Raw genomic sequence first — 14065 nt, 5'->3', positions numbered from 1 at the left:
CATAACAACACCCAACAGTAACAGATGCAGTAGTGGTGCAGTTTGCTGCCCTCTGCTGGTACAATGAGCAATAGCCACTCAAAAGTGCTCACGTAAAACAGTAAACACTACAATATATAATCTGTGTGGTATTTATATTAACAGACACATTTTAACCAACACATATCAGTTTTATTTTCCATTAAATCTCTTTCTCCTCTTGTGGAAAGAGTCCCCCCACTTGAATGCTCTCTAAGGCCAGCTGAGCTTCCTCTTTCTCCATCTCATTTCCTGAGTCTTTGCACTGCAATAACTCTTGTGCTTCAGGTCAACAGTCTGAGAAAATAACTGTGGCCGCACATCACCTCTCCTCCTGCTCTCCGAATCCAACTCATCAGCCAACCTGACCTGATCCGGCTCTGAACTACCGCAAGGTTTGGCTGGATTTGCTTTGCACTGAACAAACACTTCACACAGATTTTATAGTCAGGGTTATATGCATTTAAAGACAATTATAAAGGCTAACATTCTTTTTAGAATGAGATTTTGCATATGCAGAGAATTGAGGTTAAGATCTGTGTTTTTTATTTGTCTGATTTTGGACTCCCATCTTTATCAGACTGAATTCTGACTAGAGATATCTGAAATTACTGTTCGATGATCAGTTGTAACCAGACTACTATAAATAGAGAAACTATGGATTTGACAAAAATGTAATTTTTTCCATCTGGAATACACCAGTCACTCATGTTTGTTTTGTTCAGATATTTCATTCCAAGGCCCTGATGAAATGGGCCAAAATTTATTTTGCGGCTAACCAACAAACGTGTCAGCTCATTTTGCTGGATAAACTTAATTGAATTTGAAATACTTGTACTGAGTCTGCTGTGGTTGTTCCCAATGCCATGATGTCATGCATAAGTGCCTAGCTTTGTTTTAGGAGTTTCTGCTTTTTCAATATGATGAACTTTCAGAGAAGGGAACACAAAGCTCTTTGGGCCGCATTCACTAATCATTTCGTACATTTTGCATATTTACGTGGGCAGAAAAGGTTCTAAGACAAAACCAGATTCACGGTGAATTTAGAAGGTCACCGCACTCTTAAAAATAAAGGTTCTTTATTGGCAACTGTGATTCCATTAAGAACCTTTAACATCCACAGAACCAGTTCTTTAAATATTTAAAATGTTCTTCATACTAATTATGGTTCTTTTAAAAACTGTTCAAAATGGTCCAAAAATGGTTCTTCTATGGCATCACTGCGGAAACTTTACTTTTAAGAGTGTGGGATGTGATGTTATTTTTGTGTTTGTTAAAATGTTATTTTTCAGTTGGTTCAGTTGGTATCTAAAATTGAGAATACATTCTAGTGTGATCGTAATTAATACGTTTTTTCTGTGCAAAATATTTGTATGCAGATTTTATGCACAAAAATGTATGTGAATGAGACCCATTGTTCTAAGTGAATCATAATTTAGGGGGATTTTGGAAGTTCCTCAAAACATGTGCACTAATAGAAAATGAATTACAAATGTGCATTCAGGTCATGTCGGGAAGATCGTATTTATGATCTGAATGCACAAGAACGCCACCGCAAAGTTGTAATTACAAGTGGTTAAAGGGTTATTTCACCCAAAAATGAAAATTCTGTCATTTATTACTCACCCTCATGTCGTTCCACACCCGTAAGACCTTCATTCATCTTCAGAACACAAACTGAGATGTTTTTGATGAAATCCAGTGAGGCCTCTATTGCCAGCAAGTTAATTTACGCTTTCAGTGCCCAGAAAGCTACTAAAGACATATTTAAAACAGTGGTTCAACCTTAATATTATAAAGCGACGAGAATACTTTTTGTGCGGCAAAAAAAAAAAAAAACACAAAATAACGACTTTTCAACAAAATCTACTGATGGACGATTTCAAAACACTGCTTTGAATCTTTTGTTTTGAATCAGCAGTTCGGAGCGTCAAAGTCACGTGATTTCAGCAGTTTGGCACGCAATCCGAATAACTGATTCGAAACAAAAGATTCGTAAAGCTTCAAAGCTTCATGAAGCAGCGTTTTGAAATCACCCATCACTATTGTTGAAAAGTCGTTATTTTGTATTTTTTTTGGTGCACAAAAAGTATTCTCTTCACTTTTTAACATTAAGGTAGAACCACTGTACTCACATGAACTGATTTAAATATGTTTTTAGTACGTTTCTGGGCACTGAAAGTGTAAATTAACTTGCTGAGCCATCGGATTTCATAAAAAATATCTTAATTTGTGTTCTGAAGATGAACGAAGGTCTTACGGGTGTGGAACGACATGAGGGTGAGTAATTAATGACATTATTTTACATTCATTTTTGGGTGAACTAACCCTTTAACTCTTTTAACTTTCTTTAATATCAGAGTTTAAGGTAATTTTGTTGAAATAAATGAAATTATTTTTTCTTATTTACAATAAAACTAAGTTGCATGTACAAAATACCATAGTATTGTACAATTACAATAGACAATAGGTCTATAACTATTTAATTTACAAAACCTTGTTTTGTAGTAATATCACCTTCTTGCTCGGACTAAAGTGACGCACCTGACGTCATAATTGATACAGATACTAATACAGATGTCATGACATTTATAAAAATGATTAGCCTAGATTTTCATTTCATTAGTTAAGATTCATGAGGTCTAAATAACAGGTGTCTTCACTGGTCGGCCAAGAAACAATTACGTTATTGAAACAGATTAATCACAGTTGGTAAGAGTTTCAGATTCAGTCCCTCTGATTTTTCACGTGACTGCTACCAGATGAGCAGCGCCTGGCTGTAAGATGTGTGGCACGAGGTGTTATCTGGGCTTGTCTGATATGCTTAAGCATGTTTTAATTGGCTAAACTCTACCATATTCTGATCCACAGCTATTTCAGGGCATGGGTGTTTTGAAGACATGGCAGGCACAAGCAAGGAACAATCCAATTCATCTCGCTAGAAAAACTATTATTGTTATTTTAATAACTGCAGCGAAGTTCATAATACACTTCATGTGCAATTCCCAGCACACACATGATCTGTAACTGTTATATGGTTTTATAATTGTAACATTCTTTAGTGGTTGTATTGTCTGAGTTAAATTTGCAATATAATTACAAGTTAATTGAAAAATAATTTGTTAATTTATTTTTTGAGTCAGTCAGGCAGCACGAAAATATCAGCTTTACCCACAGAAATGAAGCAGCGACAATCTCACTGGCAGCTGCCATTTCTGAATGTTAATCCACAAATCTCTTGTAATCAGGATGAGTGGACATGCCTGTCTTAACAGAGCACCTGTGTCAAGATTTAGAGGGATTCCTCAGTGATCGGAGGCCTAAGTGTCCAAGCAGACTCGGAGGGCTGGGAGGAGGGGACAGGCAGGGACACGGCTCTGTCCAGCGGGATCACACAGTCTACAGTAAGAATCCATACTGGGAGGACTACACAGACACAGCAGGAGCAATGATCTGATCACCCAGAGAGACGTGGACAACATTAAACCCTCTTCTGAGCACTTTTAATGGTGAGATACAATGGATTTGTTTATTGATATGGTGCATATAGATTTTGGAAAGGTTGGGGAAACAAGTAGAATTGCTGAAAGGGCACATACAGCGGAACAACAGAAAAGAACAACTGACAAATGTGTATAAAAACAAGTTGCTAGCATATTATTTGTTTTTGTGCTTTTGCTCCAAATGATGCTAAAACATACATTACTGCATGACTATATATATATATATCAGCAGTTAACATTACATTTTATTTTGTTATTGAGTCCTGTGAAATCACTCACACGATCAATTCATAATTGGGTAATCTCTTGAGGATCCTTAAAAAGTTTGCTTGGACCCAAACAGGGAGTAAATAAACATTCTTAAACTTGTAAATTAGGAAGAGAGAGAGTTTTACCACCTACTGTCAATTCAATGTTTATGTGGAACTACTTCCCAAAGTTCATTTATTTCGTCCTGCTGTGGGATGGACAATATAATGCTTAATAAGAATAAAATAAGTTAAAATTAAAATTAAAGTTCTGTCATGAAACTGAAGATGGAGCAGCAGACTGATAGGTCCTTAAAGGACCTTAAAGGGATAGTTCACCCAAAAATTTTAAAGATATTTTAAAGAATGTTGGTAACCAGACAATAGCCATTGACTTCTATAGTATTTTTTTCCTACTATGAAATCAGTGGCTAAGTTCAACCGTTTGATTACCAACATTCTTTAAAATATCTTCTCTTGTGTTCAACTCAATCTGCTTGCAATCACATCCTTCTCAGTACGGCACAGCTGATTGGTTCCTGCTGTGTCAGTAGCCAATGATCTCGCTGCTCAACCTTCAAATACTTGGTCAGCATTTACTTTCAGAAACCCTCCACCGTCCCCAGCTCCACCTGTATAGATCTGCTATGGGTAATTCATGTACGCTATATTGTACAGCAGCAGCATGTCTTACTTGCTCAGAGCAGCGTGTCGCGTATATATTGGCAGTAGCAAGTCCTGTACAAAGGCTGCGATTATTTTTAATGTGCAGCTTGTCAATGAAGCATGGCTTTGTGATCAGTAGTAAATGCTGCTCCATCTGAAAGCACTGTGAGCTTGAGTCGCTTATAACGCGCGTTTGAAAAAGCAACACGCGCCAAACATGAGAAGCATTTTTGAACCTCTTGTCCGTCAAAAGACAACATTTAATAACGTGTTTTTACTCCAACTCGCTTCATAACATCAGCTGAGTGTCAGATGATGTGGCTTCTTACACAGAATAAGGCACACAACAAATTATTTCATAGTATTCTATACAGTGATAAAGGCTATGTTGATTAGCATTGAAGTATAAATATACTTTATTATCATGAAAATACCCGAGAAGGCTTGAAGAACTCATATATTGTCATAGTCGTGTGTTTATTAGTCATGTTTAATCAATCTTCTGTTTATTCAGCTACAGCGATAATATGATAATAATACTTCTGCGGGGCATATTTGGAGTTTCTGCGCGAGAGCGCCCTCTGGCTTTCAGATGGAGCACCGTTTATTACTGATCACAGAGCTGTGCTTCACTAAAAAGCTGCACATAAAAAAAAAAAAATATATTGCAGCCTTTGCCAAATCGTGTGTGGTTTAATTTCGATTAATCGTGCAACCCTACACTGCAGCAGCAGCAATAACAAACATGCATAACCATTACCATGTCATATCCATTACCCTGCCAAACACTCCGAGAACTGTCATGACAGAAATATATGTATAAAATACATACACACGATCATTGAAACAAAAAAATTAACAGAAATAAAACAACCTAAAAACATAGAGTCTCCATGTGTATAAAGATTGACTGGTATTGGGCTAACTGTGGGACAGTGAGAGTTAAACCAGCATGTGGACAGTTTTGTGGTTCTCATAGGACAGACTGTTTATGTGCCACTAACAGGGAATGTTTTCCCATCCTCGCTACCCCCTTCTGTCTCTCTCTCTCTCTCACACACACACACACACACATACACACACACGTGCGCGCGCAGTGCATCTATGTCAGTCTGCGCTGGCCGCTGTGCTACAATTAACAATGGCTAAATATAGCTGGGAAAGCACTGTGAGAGCAAATATGTTTTTTAAAAAAGATTCAAGCTATTGGGCTTTTCATGCATGGGCAAACTTTAGCATCAACATTTTCTTTTAAATTAGCAATGCTGCATGTAGCTTCTCTTCTATAGAAAAAGTAGTCATAGAAGATGCTTTTATCAGAGACTTACATGAGTAACCTGAGGTTAAGTGCTAAATGGCTCACTCCTGGAGGTCTGAAAGTGGGAAGTTGAAATGGTCTTAACTATTGTGATTTTGAATAGTCAAAAGTATGACACATAAGCAGACACATTACTCATGAGTTTCAAGTCTGACTAACTGATTCTATTCTCCTGAGCTATTAGCACAATACGCTCTGTCTAAACTATTTACGACGCAGACACAGAATATCAGTATGTTATGCTTGACTTGTGAAATGGTTCCTTCTTTTGCAGTTTAGTTGGGCGTACACCTACTGACCTTGTTTTCAACATTCCTTTGAATATTTTCAGAAAGCCTGAACAAAAGTTCATAGGTTCCTTCTCAGTCACATTCATCATGTTGCTTAAACTGTGCTTCATAAGTTCCTCCTTCAGTCAAAATAAATAACTGTAACTATGTTCTCCTGTAATAAATAGCCTCATCCCAGATTTAGCTATAGTGAAGCTCTTCACAGAGCCTGTTACAGCACAGTTGAGTGAAGTTGTCCAGATTACTGTCTGTCAATCACAACAATGTTCACAACAAGGCTCTTCATTTTAACTTTAAATCCTAAAAGGCCACAAATAGCTCCAAATATATCCACAACACTATACCCTGTGAAAAAGTACGCATGCATGAAAAACAGAAAAAGTGTGCAGGAGAAAACGTTTGTGTAAACCATTTCCGGATTATTTTTTTCTGCAAATTTCATTAAGAGGGTTTTGTAATGGAAGATATACCTAAGATTGGAAACCGTTTTTTTCTCCTTTAAGCATAAACCTCATTAATTTTTGCTAAAGGTAGCCTACACTATGTAACTTTGGCCCTCTAGCGGTTAAATACAAAAAACAAAAGTGCATGCATTTTGTGGAACAACATTGTTTTGGTTGTGCTTCGACTCTGCATTACTGTGCAGATGAATATGACCCTTCACAATAGATAGATAATGCTTTACAATGAACTTCATTAAAGTATTGCAATTTATCTGTTCAATAAAATGCCTTACTCACCTGTTGAGTAATGAAACGCCATCTCCGCGATGCTCTTACAACATTTCAAATCCCTCATTTCTCAAGCCAAGCCAATGTTGATAATCGTTTTATCACAAGCTCTTGTCATGTTCTTTGCCAGCCGTTTTTTAAATGGGTGATTCTCCACAGGTTCGAGATTTAGCGTGCTCCATGTCAACCTTGATGTGACAACTAATGTCACTCCCACACCATACACATGTCAAAGTAGCAGGAGAAAACCAAACAAAACACCGTTGTCGTGTAAATGAACGGCCAAAACGCATAAAAAAAATTCTGTTTTTATTTGAAAACGGTGTCTTGTAAACGGCCCCTTAGTTTTGACTGTAGTCATAAAGTATTTAGAGATAGGAATTTCTAGTGCAATTATAATTGCAGATATCTCTAATTATCATTCTGACTAGTAAAATTATAATTATGACTCGTCGAAATACAATTGTACCTATCTAAAACATATATGGATAGTCAAACCTTAGTTTTATATGCTAAAACGGCTTGCGATATCCCATCAGGTCCCATCCCATCATATAATAACAGGCTTAATAGTGAAGCAAGGTAAGACAAAAACACATTTTGTAAGAATGATTAATGATGTATTTACTCAATATTTAATTGTTAATTTTGAACAAAAACAGCTGCATAGTGTACATTTAAATGTATGCTTGAAAATAGAAAAAAAAATCAACAAGAATAAACTTAATTTAAGATCCTCTAATAGAAGGATTAATATCTTTTTGCTTAGTTCTCAAGTAAATTTAAGTTGTTCTAAGGATATTTTTACTGAACAATGTGACAAAAAATACTCATTTTGATAATGATTTTTGCTCCCACAACTAAATAAGAAATGTTTAATATTTAGGTAATATAGATAGGAATTTTTAAGATAGCAGGTTAAAAAAAAAGGACAGTTTTTTACTTTGCTTTTTATTTCCTACTATGGCATATGGCTATGTAAAGTAAGTGTCATAAATGAAATAAACATGTACGTCAGTATGTTTTGTTGTACAATCAAAGTGAGGGTTCAGCTTCACCTTAATCTATATCTTTGCATCACAGATTCCAGGGAGGGAGCAGCGAGGACGCAGATGATGATGAAGTGCCTGCGGAGCGTGTGAGTCCTGGCTCGTGCTGGCCAGATGGCTGAGGTTAAAGTCACGGTGCAGGAGGATCCAAATCTGGGCTCCGGTCCAGATGAGGATGCCTCTGAGTTGTCAGTTTCTGAGAATGATTCAGATTCTGGGAGTGTGCTGTCAGATGACTCCGTGCTCCCTAAATATGAGCGGGAAGATGCCAGTGGAGGCCCTGCCAACACCTTGTACCAAGCCTGTGCCAAGAACAATGCAGCAGCCCTCCGCAGAGTTCTGGAGAGGGGTGTTTCAAGAGACGAAGTCATGGAACTAGACATAAACGGCAGGGTAGGGAGTGAGATAACCTTATTGCTCATAAAGCATCATCCACATAACAGAAATTTGATTGCTTACATCATTTTATATTCTGACAAATCCTCTTCTTGTTCTCTGATAGAACGGTCTGATGTTGGCCGTCTCAAAAGGCTTTGTGGATATTGTGTATGGACTCAACCAGTGCCCATTTCTGGATATCAATCATCAGGATAATGATGGCAACACTGCACTCATGATCGCTGCACAGGCTGGTAGGATCTTTAATAACACATTAAACAGAAAAAATATGAAGCACGACCCAGCTAACAAGAAACGTTCTCAGAACTGGCTAACAAGAACTGGCTAACGTTCTGGTAAGGTTCTCTCAAAGTCATGAACAAAAAGTAACGTTAACAGAATGTTCTTTAAATAATGTTCTCAAAACGTCAGCACAAAAACATTATTTATACAGCTTTCATGGAATGTTTTTCCTAAAACGTTTAGTTTGACGTTCATCTTGAATGTTATATTTTTACTTTTGAACGTTCTCTGAATGTTCCCATAATGTTTGCAAAATGATAAAATGGGATGTTCTCTTAATGCATAGCAAGAAAAAACGTTTTTAAAACATTAAAAAAACCTGGATGTTTTAAATGTACAGAGACTTTTATAACTTAACGAAGAAACATCTTAGAACATATTTTTGTTAGCTGGGGAAGGACCTAATAATAAAACAAAGATTATTGGAGTATATTTTACAAGAAAATACTATTTCAGTCAAATTGAACATTATATTCAATGTGTTACTTGCCGATCCTTTTTATTTATTTGTGAAATTTAGTAGCAATTTCAAAATGTAAATTGTTTCTACACTAAATTTATTTCATTGAATCTATAAACATTGCAGGTTTTGTAACCATCCTCACCTACATCCTAAATTTCTTCACTGGGGTGGACATGGAGCTCCGGGACAACCGAGGCTTCACCGCACTCCTCAAGGCAGTCATGCAGGGCAGCGATGACTGTGTGGCCTCACTGCTCATGGCTGGTACGTTATTTTAGGACTGTAATAATTAGTTTACAGACAGACCAAGTCAGATAGGTTGAGTTCCCACCAGCTTCCTTTAGGCAGTTTGGATGACGTGAATTGGTGCATAATATTGGGATGATGTTTCTGTCATCCCAAAACATCCTCAAAGTAGAGCAATATGTAATGGTTGCAACACAAGTGACATTTTTCAAACAAGTGGCATTTTTACACATGCTATACTTTATATACAGTTGGATATACTATATTTCATAAGAGAATGACAAATTCGCACGTAAAAATATTGCATAACGGTACTAGGTTGCAAGTTACAAAAGTCTGAAACCAAATGCTGCTGTTTTGCAATTTTCTTTTTTTCTTCTTCTTCTTCTTTTTTGCATTAAAAATAATATTATCATCATAAAAGGATAAGTGAATATTATATAGTTAGAGTATATATATATATATATATAGTTAGACGTGTCCTGTGCTCACGGAAATTGATGTGCACGGAGTAGTAAGGTATAAGGTGAAGTAGATAAAACAGTTTTGGAAGCACAGTGATCTGGTGACACATGACATAAGCTTAGCAGGTTTAAAAGACAAACCTGAGGACATTTTCTTTTCTGATCCCTTGGATTATTAGCTCTGACGGCGAGTAATGGATTAGCCATGTGTGCACTTAACAGTGATTATTTAGACGAGTTACAATTCAGTACACTTATTGCACCTACAGCGCACAAAGTCAATTGTCGAAATGTCTTTCACTGATCTAAATACAATGAATTCAACAATCTTCATAATAAGTAATGTTATTGCCTGTGTGTTGGTCATTTTATTGCATTTGTTATGAAAAGGACAATTGATTGGTAAATACTGGTTATTTAATCCAAAATGGACAGGCTAATAATAATAATAAATTAGATTAGCCTGCTTTGAATTATTATACATCATTCAATCATGTAAGATAATAAAAGATAATAAAAATGTCAAAAATCTTGTAAATGTTTTGCTCTGCTTGATCAGAGATATGTGAAAGTTGTCTTTTCTTTCACACTTAGGATGATTAATCTGTTTGGTTCAGATAATTAAAATCATTAATAATACAATAATGATTTAATAATAATAATAATGATAGTTAATCAAGACCAGATATTGATGCTATACCCAAAGTGGCCACTCGGTGGGGTAACATCAACTGCTTATATTTTTCTAGTCAACAACCAATCCCAGCAAGCAATAGCCATCATTTTACTGCCTTGGTTAACTATAGACCCGATATATTTTGGCTGAGTAACCCACTTCTAGACAAAATATCCTTGAAATTGGTTATATGTCGTTTTTGCCAAAATAACTTGAAAGATTTATGATATTCCATCATGTAAACAAAGTCAACAGTGATTATAATGTGTTCATTTTGTCTATTAAATTTTCACTGACAGGCCAAATTTTGCCTTGTTTTAGCCTAGACGTCAGGGGTGTGTTTGGACGGATATTAGACGACTTTTAAATGCAAAATTGCTTGCTGGGATACAATGTTTACACATTTTTGTATTTCTTACCAGAACAGCAACAGCCACAGATTAAACTCAGGTCAACTTGTACTACCTTCAAACATTAAAAGACTCATAACTTCACTTAGACTAAACAAACAAAAAAAAATGCTATGAAATTTTAAACAAATCCTATGTTCTTATTAATACCTAATCACAAAAAAATCTAAATATACTTATGTGGATTGTACATGAGAATGTGCTTGTGTTTATAAAAGCATTGAAAAAATATTTTGTTATACTTCTGGATATTTGGCTAAAAGAATGCATTTCAGTTTCTAAGCAATGAGGGAAAATTTTTAATATCATCATGGTTTACATCTCCTGTATGTCTCTCTTTTGCTAGGGGCCGACATATATGTTGTGGACGCCACAAGGGGGAAGGATATACGAGAATGGGCTTTGAAGACGGGTCGCTTTGACACCTTAAACAGGCTTAGACGGCTGAACAACAGACCTCAGGCTGAACAGTTCTGTGAAAAATATGTCCCAGAGTGGCCAGACCTGAAGCTGCTGGTGGCCAAGGCCACAGCCACAAAAAGCACAGGACAGAAAGTCGCCCATCGCCTGAAGTCCACGTTCACCTTTAGTTTTCCACATGACCCCCAGGACAATGGCATCATGGACCATATGGTGCGTATGACCACAAGCATCCACAGTCCCTTGGTGGTCACCGGATGCCGTCCACTGTGTCCCTCAAGCCCGCCGGAGATCGGAAAGAGACGCCTGGCCGTGCCTGAACTGATGCAGTTGCACCCTGGGAAAAAGCTTGAGGAACACGTGATACGGCACAGCAGCAGCTCCCTCTCTGTCGCGTCTACCACTGCCTCTTCTGTCTCGCTGGCCTCGTGCTGCTCCAACTCGGAGCGGAGGGGCAGCGTGCTCTCGATGGCCTCCAATGGCGTCCGTAAGTTCGTCCCGCGCAGCATGGCCCGCCGCAATAGCGTGTTCCCTGCCGGCTGCGTCCCCCAAATCAAAGTGACCAAGTCTGGAGACCCAACACCCAAAAAGGAGAAGAAGAGTAAGCGAACCAAAGGTTACTTAGAGCCACCGATATGGAAGTACAAGGAAGCTAAAGAGGAAAAGAAAAAAGAGAAGAAAAAAGCAGAACAAGAGAAAGCGGATAAAGAATCCAAGAAAAAAGTTAAAAAATGAGTAAACTGCCAACAGATTGCCACAATGCTCTAGATCTTTCATATCTGCTCCTAAGAGGTAAAAGGGAAATGGATCATGCTTCTATGGATGGATTTTATTCTCACAGCTGTTTTAAATGAAATGCAGTCTAAATGACATTTGATGAATCCATATAACCTCAATATGATTAATACCTCTCCAACAACCAGTAGGCCTATATTTACATCCATTTTTAACATTTTCTGATGTATTCAGGTCTTCTTTTCTAAGCCCATTCTACTCGATGAGTTTACAATGGCATCTTTATTTATTTTAATGGATGATTTTAAAAGACTTTTAAAGCTAAACTACTGTTCAAAAGTTTGGGGTCGGTAAGATTTAGTCTTTTAATGTTTTTAAAAGACGTCTCTTTTGTTCACCAAGACCAATATACAGTAAAAAGCTGAAATATTCTGAAATAATATTACAGTTTTAAAATAACTGTTTTCTGTGTTAATATATTTTAAAATGGCAAAGCTGAATTTTCAGCATCATTACTCCAGTCTTCAGCGTCACATGATCCTTCAGAAATCATTCTGATGATTTGATGATCAAGAAACATTTCTTAATATTATCAATGTTGAAAACAGTTGTGCAGCTTAATATTTTTGTGGAAACCACAAAAAACTAACTAGAAAGTTCAAAAGAACAGCATTTATTTGAAATAGAAATATTTTGTTACATTTTAAATGTCTTTAATGTCACTTTTTAAAATCAATTAAATGCGTCCTTGCTGAATAAAAGTATTAATTTCTTTCAGAAAAAAAATCTTACCACAAACTTTTGAACGGTAGAGTATTTGTCTCTTTACTGTTATTTTCATTTGTCTGTATTGCACTCCAATATTTAAAAGTCTCAGCATAGCAGTTTGACTATGTTCACTTTGACAGCACTTTAATAGTTTAAATCTTTTATCATAACGACAATATTTATCATTCCTATTCGCCTCTATGCAATTGTTTGAAATGAATGTTTATGGATTTGTTCATTATTATATCTTCTTGTGTCTCAGGGAAAGCACTTATTGTGTACTTTATAAAACCAAGCACTAAAGTGACCCCATGAAAAGCAAAATCTATGCAACACCCTGCATTTATTTATTATTGTTATTATTGGTCTGTGCATGATGATCCTGATGGAATTTGTACTGTACATTGCACCAGCCAATATTTGTTTCTGTTTGTTTTCGACTGACTATATGTCGTGATATTCTAGTTGCATATCAATTGAAAACACAATATTTTATGAAACAAAAAAGTCTAATTCAATAAAGTTTAAACACCTATTTGTGACACATCTTATTGTACACTAATTTAGTTCCATGGTATCACTGGAGGTTTTAAACCAATCACTGAGCTTAAGGCAAGGCTATAATTGGAGCAGTAAGGTCAAAACACAAATGAGGACAAGTGGACTTGGAAATTAATCCACTCATTGTGCCATCCTTACGTAACTGATGAGATCTTAGCCTTGGAGTGAAGTGAGGTAAAGGCATGTAAACCAAAATAACAGACAGGGCGAAATATTTTTAGAACATGTTTTGAGATGTTTACTTTTTCTACTCATTATCATGCACTGCGGTTTTCCTTTTCTGAATCGCTGAAGGCGATTTGTTCTTCAATGTGTTCAAAGTGAAAATATATCAGTGACATGAGGGCCTAATGAACCTTATTTGGGGTATATACTCTAGCTGTGAGGGATATGAAGGGGACATTTGTGGCCTAACAGAGAGGCTGGTAACCCGAAGGTTGTGGGTTCGATTCTCAATACTGGAAGGAAACAACTGAGGTGCCCGTTAGCAAGGCACCTAACCGCCAATCACTCCTTGGGCGCCACTACAAAAATGGCTGCCCACTGCTCTGGTGTGTGTGTCCACAGTTTATAGTGTGTGTGTGTGTGTGTGTGTTCACTACTAATGTGTGTGAACTTTCTGAGTAAAAAATCTGAGTATGGGTCAGCATACTTGGAGTTCACATTGTTTTAAAAATGCATCGTACATTTCATACCTGTAGGTTTTTAATAATTCCTGTAGTTGTTGAGATATTTTTAACAAACATTTAATAGAGAATCAGTTGGTTTTGGTTTATTTAACTAACTGTAAAAAAAAAAGTCCTCTGATCTAAATAATT

At 36.7% G+C, this 14065-nt stretch overlaps 1 protein-coding gene across 2 annotated transcripts; it reads left to right on the top strand.

The window, feature by feature from the left end:
- The first annotated feature begins 292 nt into the window (after positions 1–292).
- Positions 293–13228, top strand: ankrd33aa (ankyrin repeat domain 33Aa). 2 transcript variants are annotated; one of them, XM_051879682.1, is made up of 6 exons: positions 293–413; positions 3267–3527; positions 7858–8216; positions 8326–8455; positions 9091–9231; positions 11110–13228. In XM_051879682.1, exons 3-6 carry the CDS (start codon positions 7938–7940, stop codon positions 11916–11918), a joined length of 1359 nt encoding a protein of 452 aa, XP_051735642.1. In that variant the 5' UTR covers positions 293–413; positions 3267–3527; positions 7858–7937; the 3' UTR covers positions 11919–13228. The 2 variants fall into 2 exon arrangements, with proteins under 2 accessions (XP_051735642.1, XP_051735643.1); XM_051879683.1 differs by having other exon boundaries at positions 318–413; positions 3294–3527.
- The last annotated feature ends 837 nt before the right edge of the window (positions 13229–14065 follow it).

This window comes from Ctenopharyngodon idella, chromosome 22, assembly GCF_019924925.1.
Source record: "Ctenopharyngodon idella isolate HZGC_01 chromosome 22, HZGC01, whole genome shotgun sequence".
In the NCBI taxonomy this organism is placed as follows: domain Eukaryota; kingdom Metazoa; phylum Chordata; class Actinopteri; order Cypriniformes; family Xenocyprididae; genus Ctenopharyngodon; species Ctenopharyngodon idella.
The sequence above is the reverse complement of the archived record's forward strand: the minus strand, read 5'-3'. Positions and strand labels throughout refer to the sequence as shown.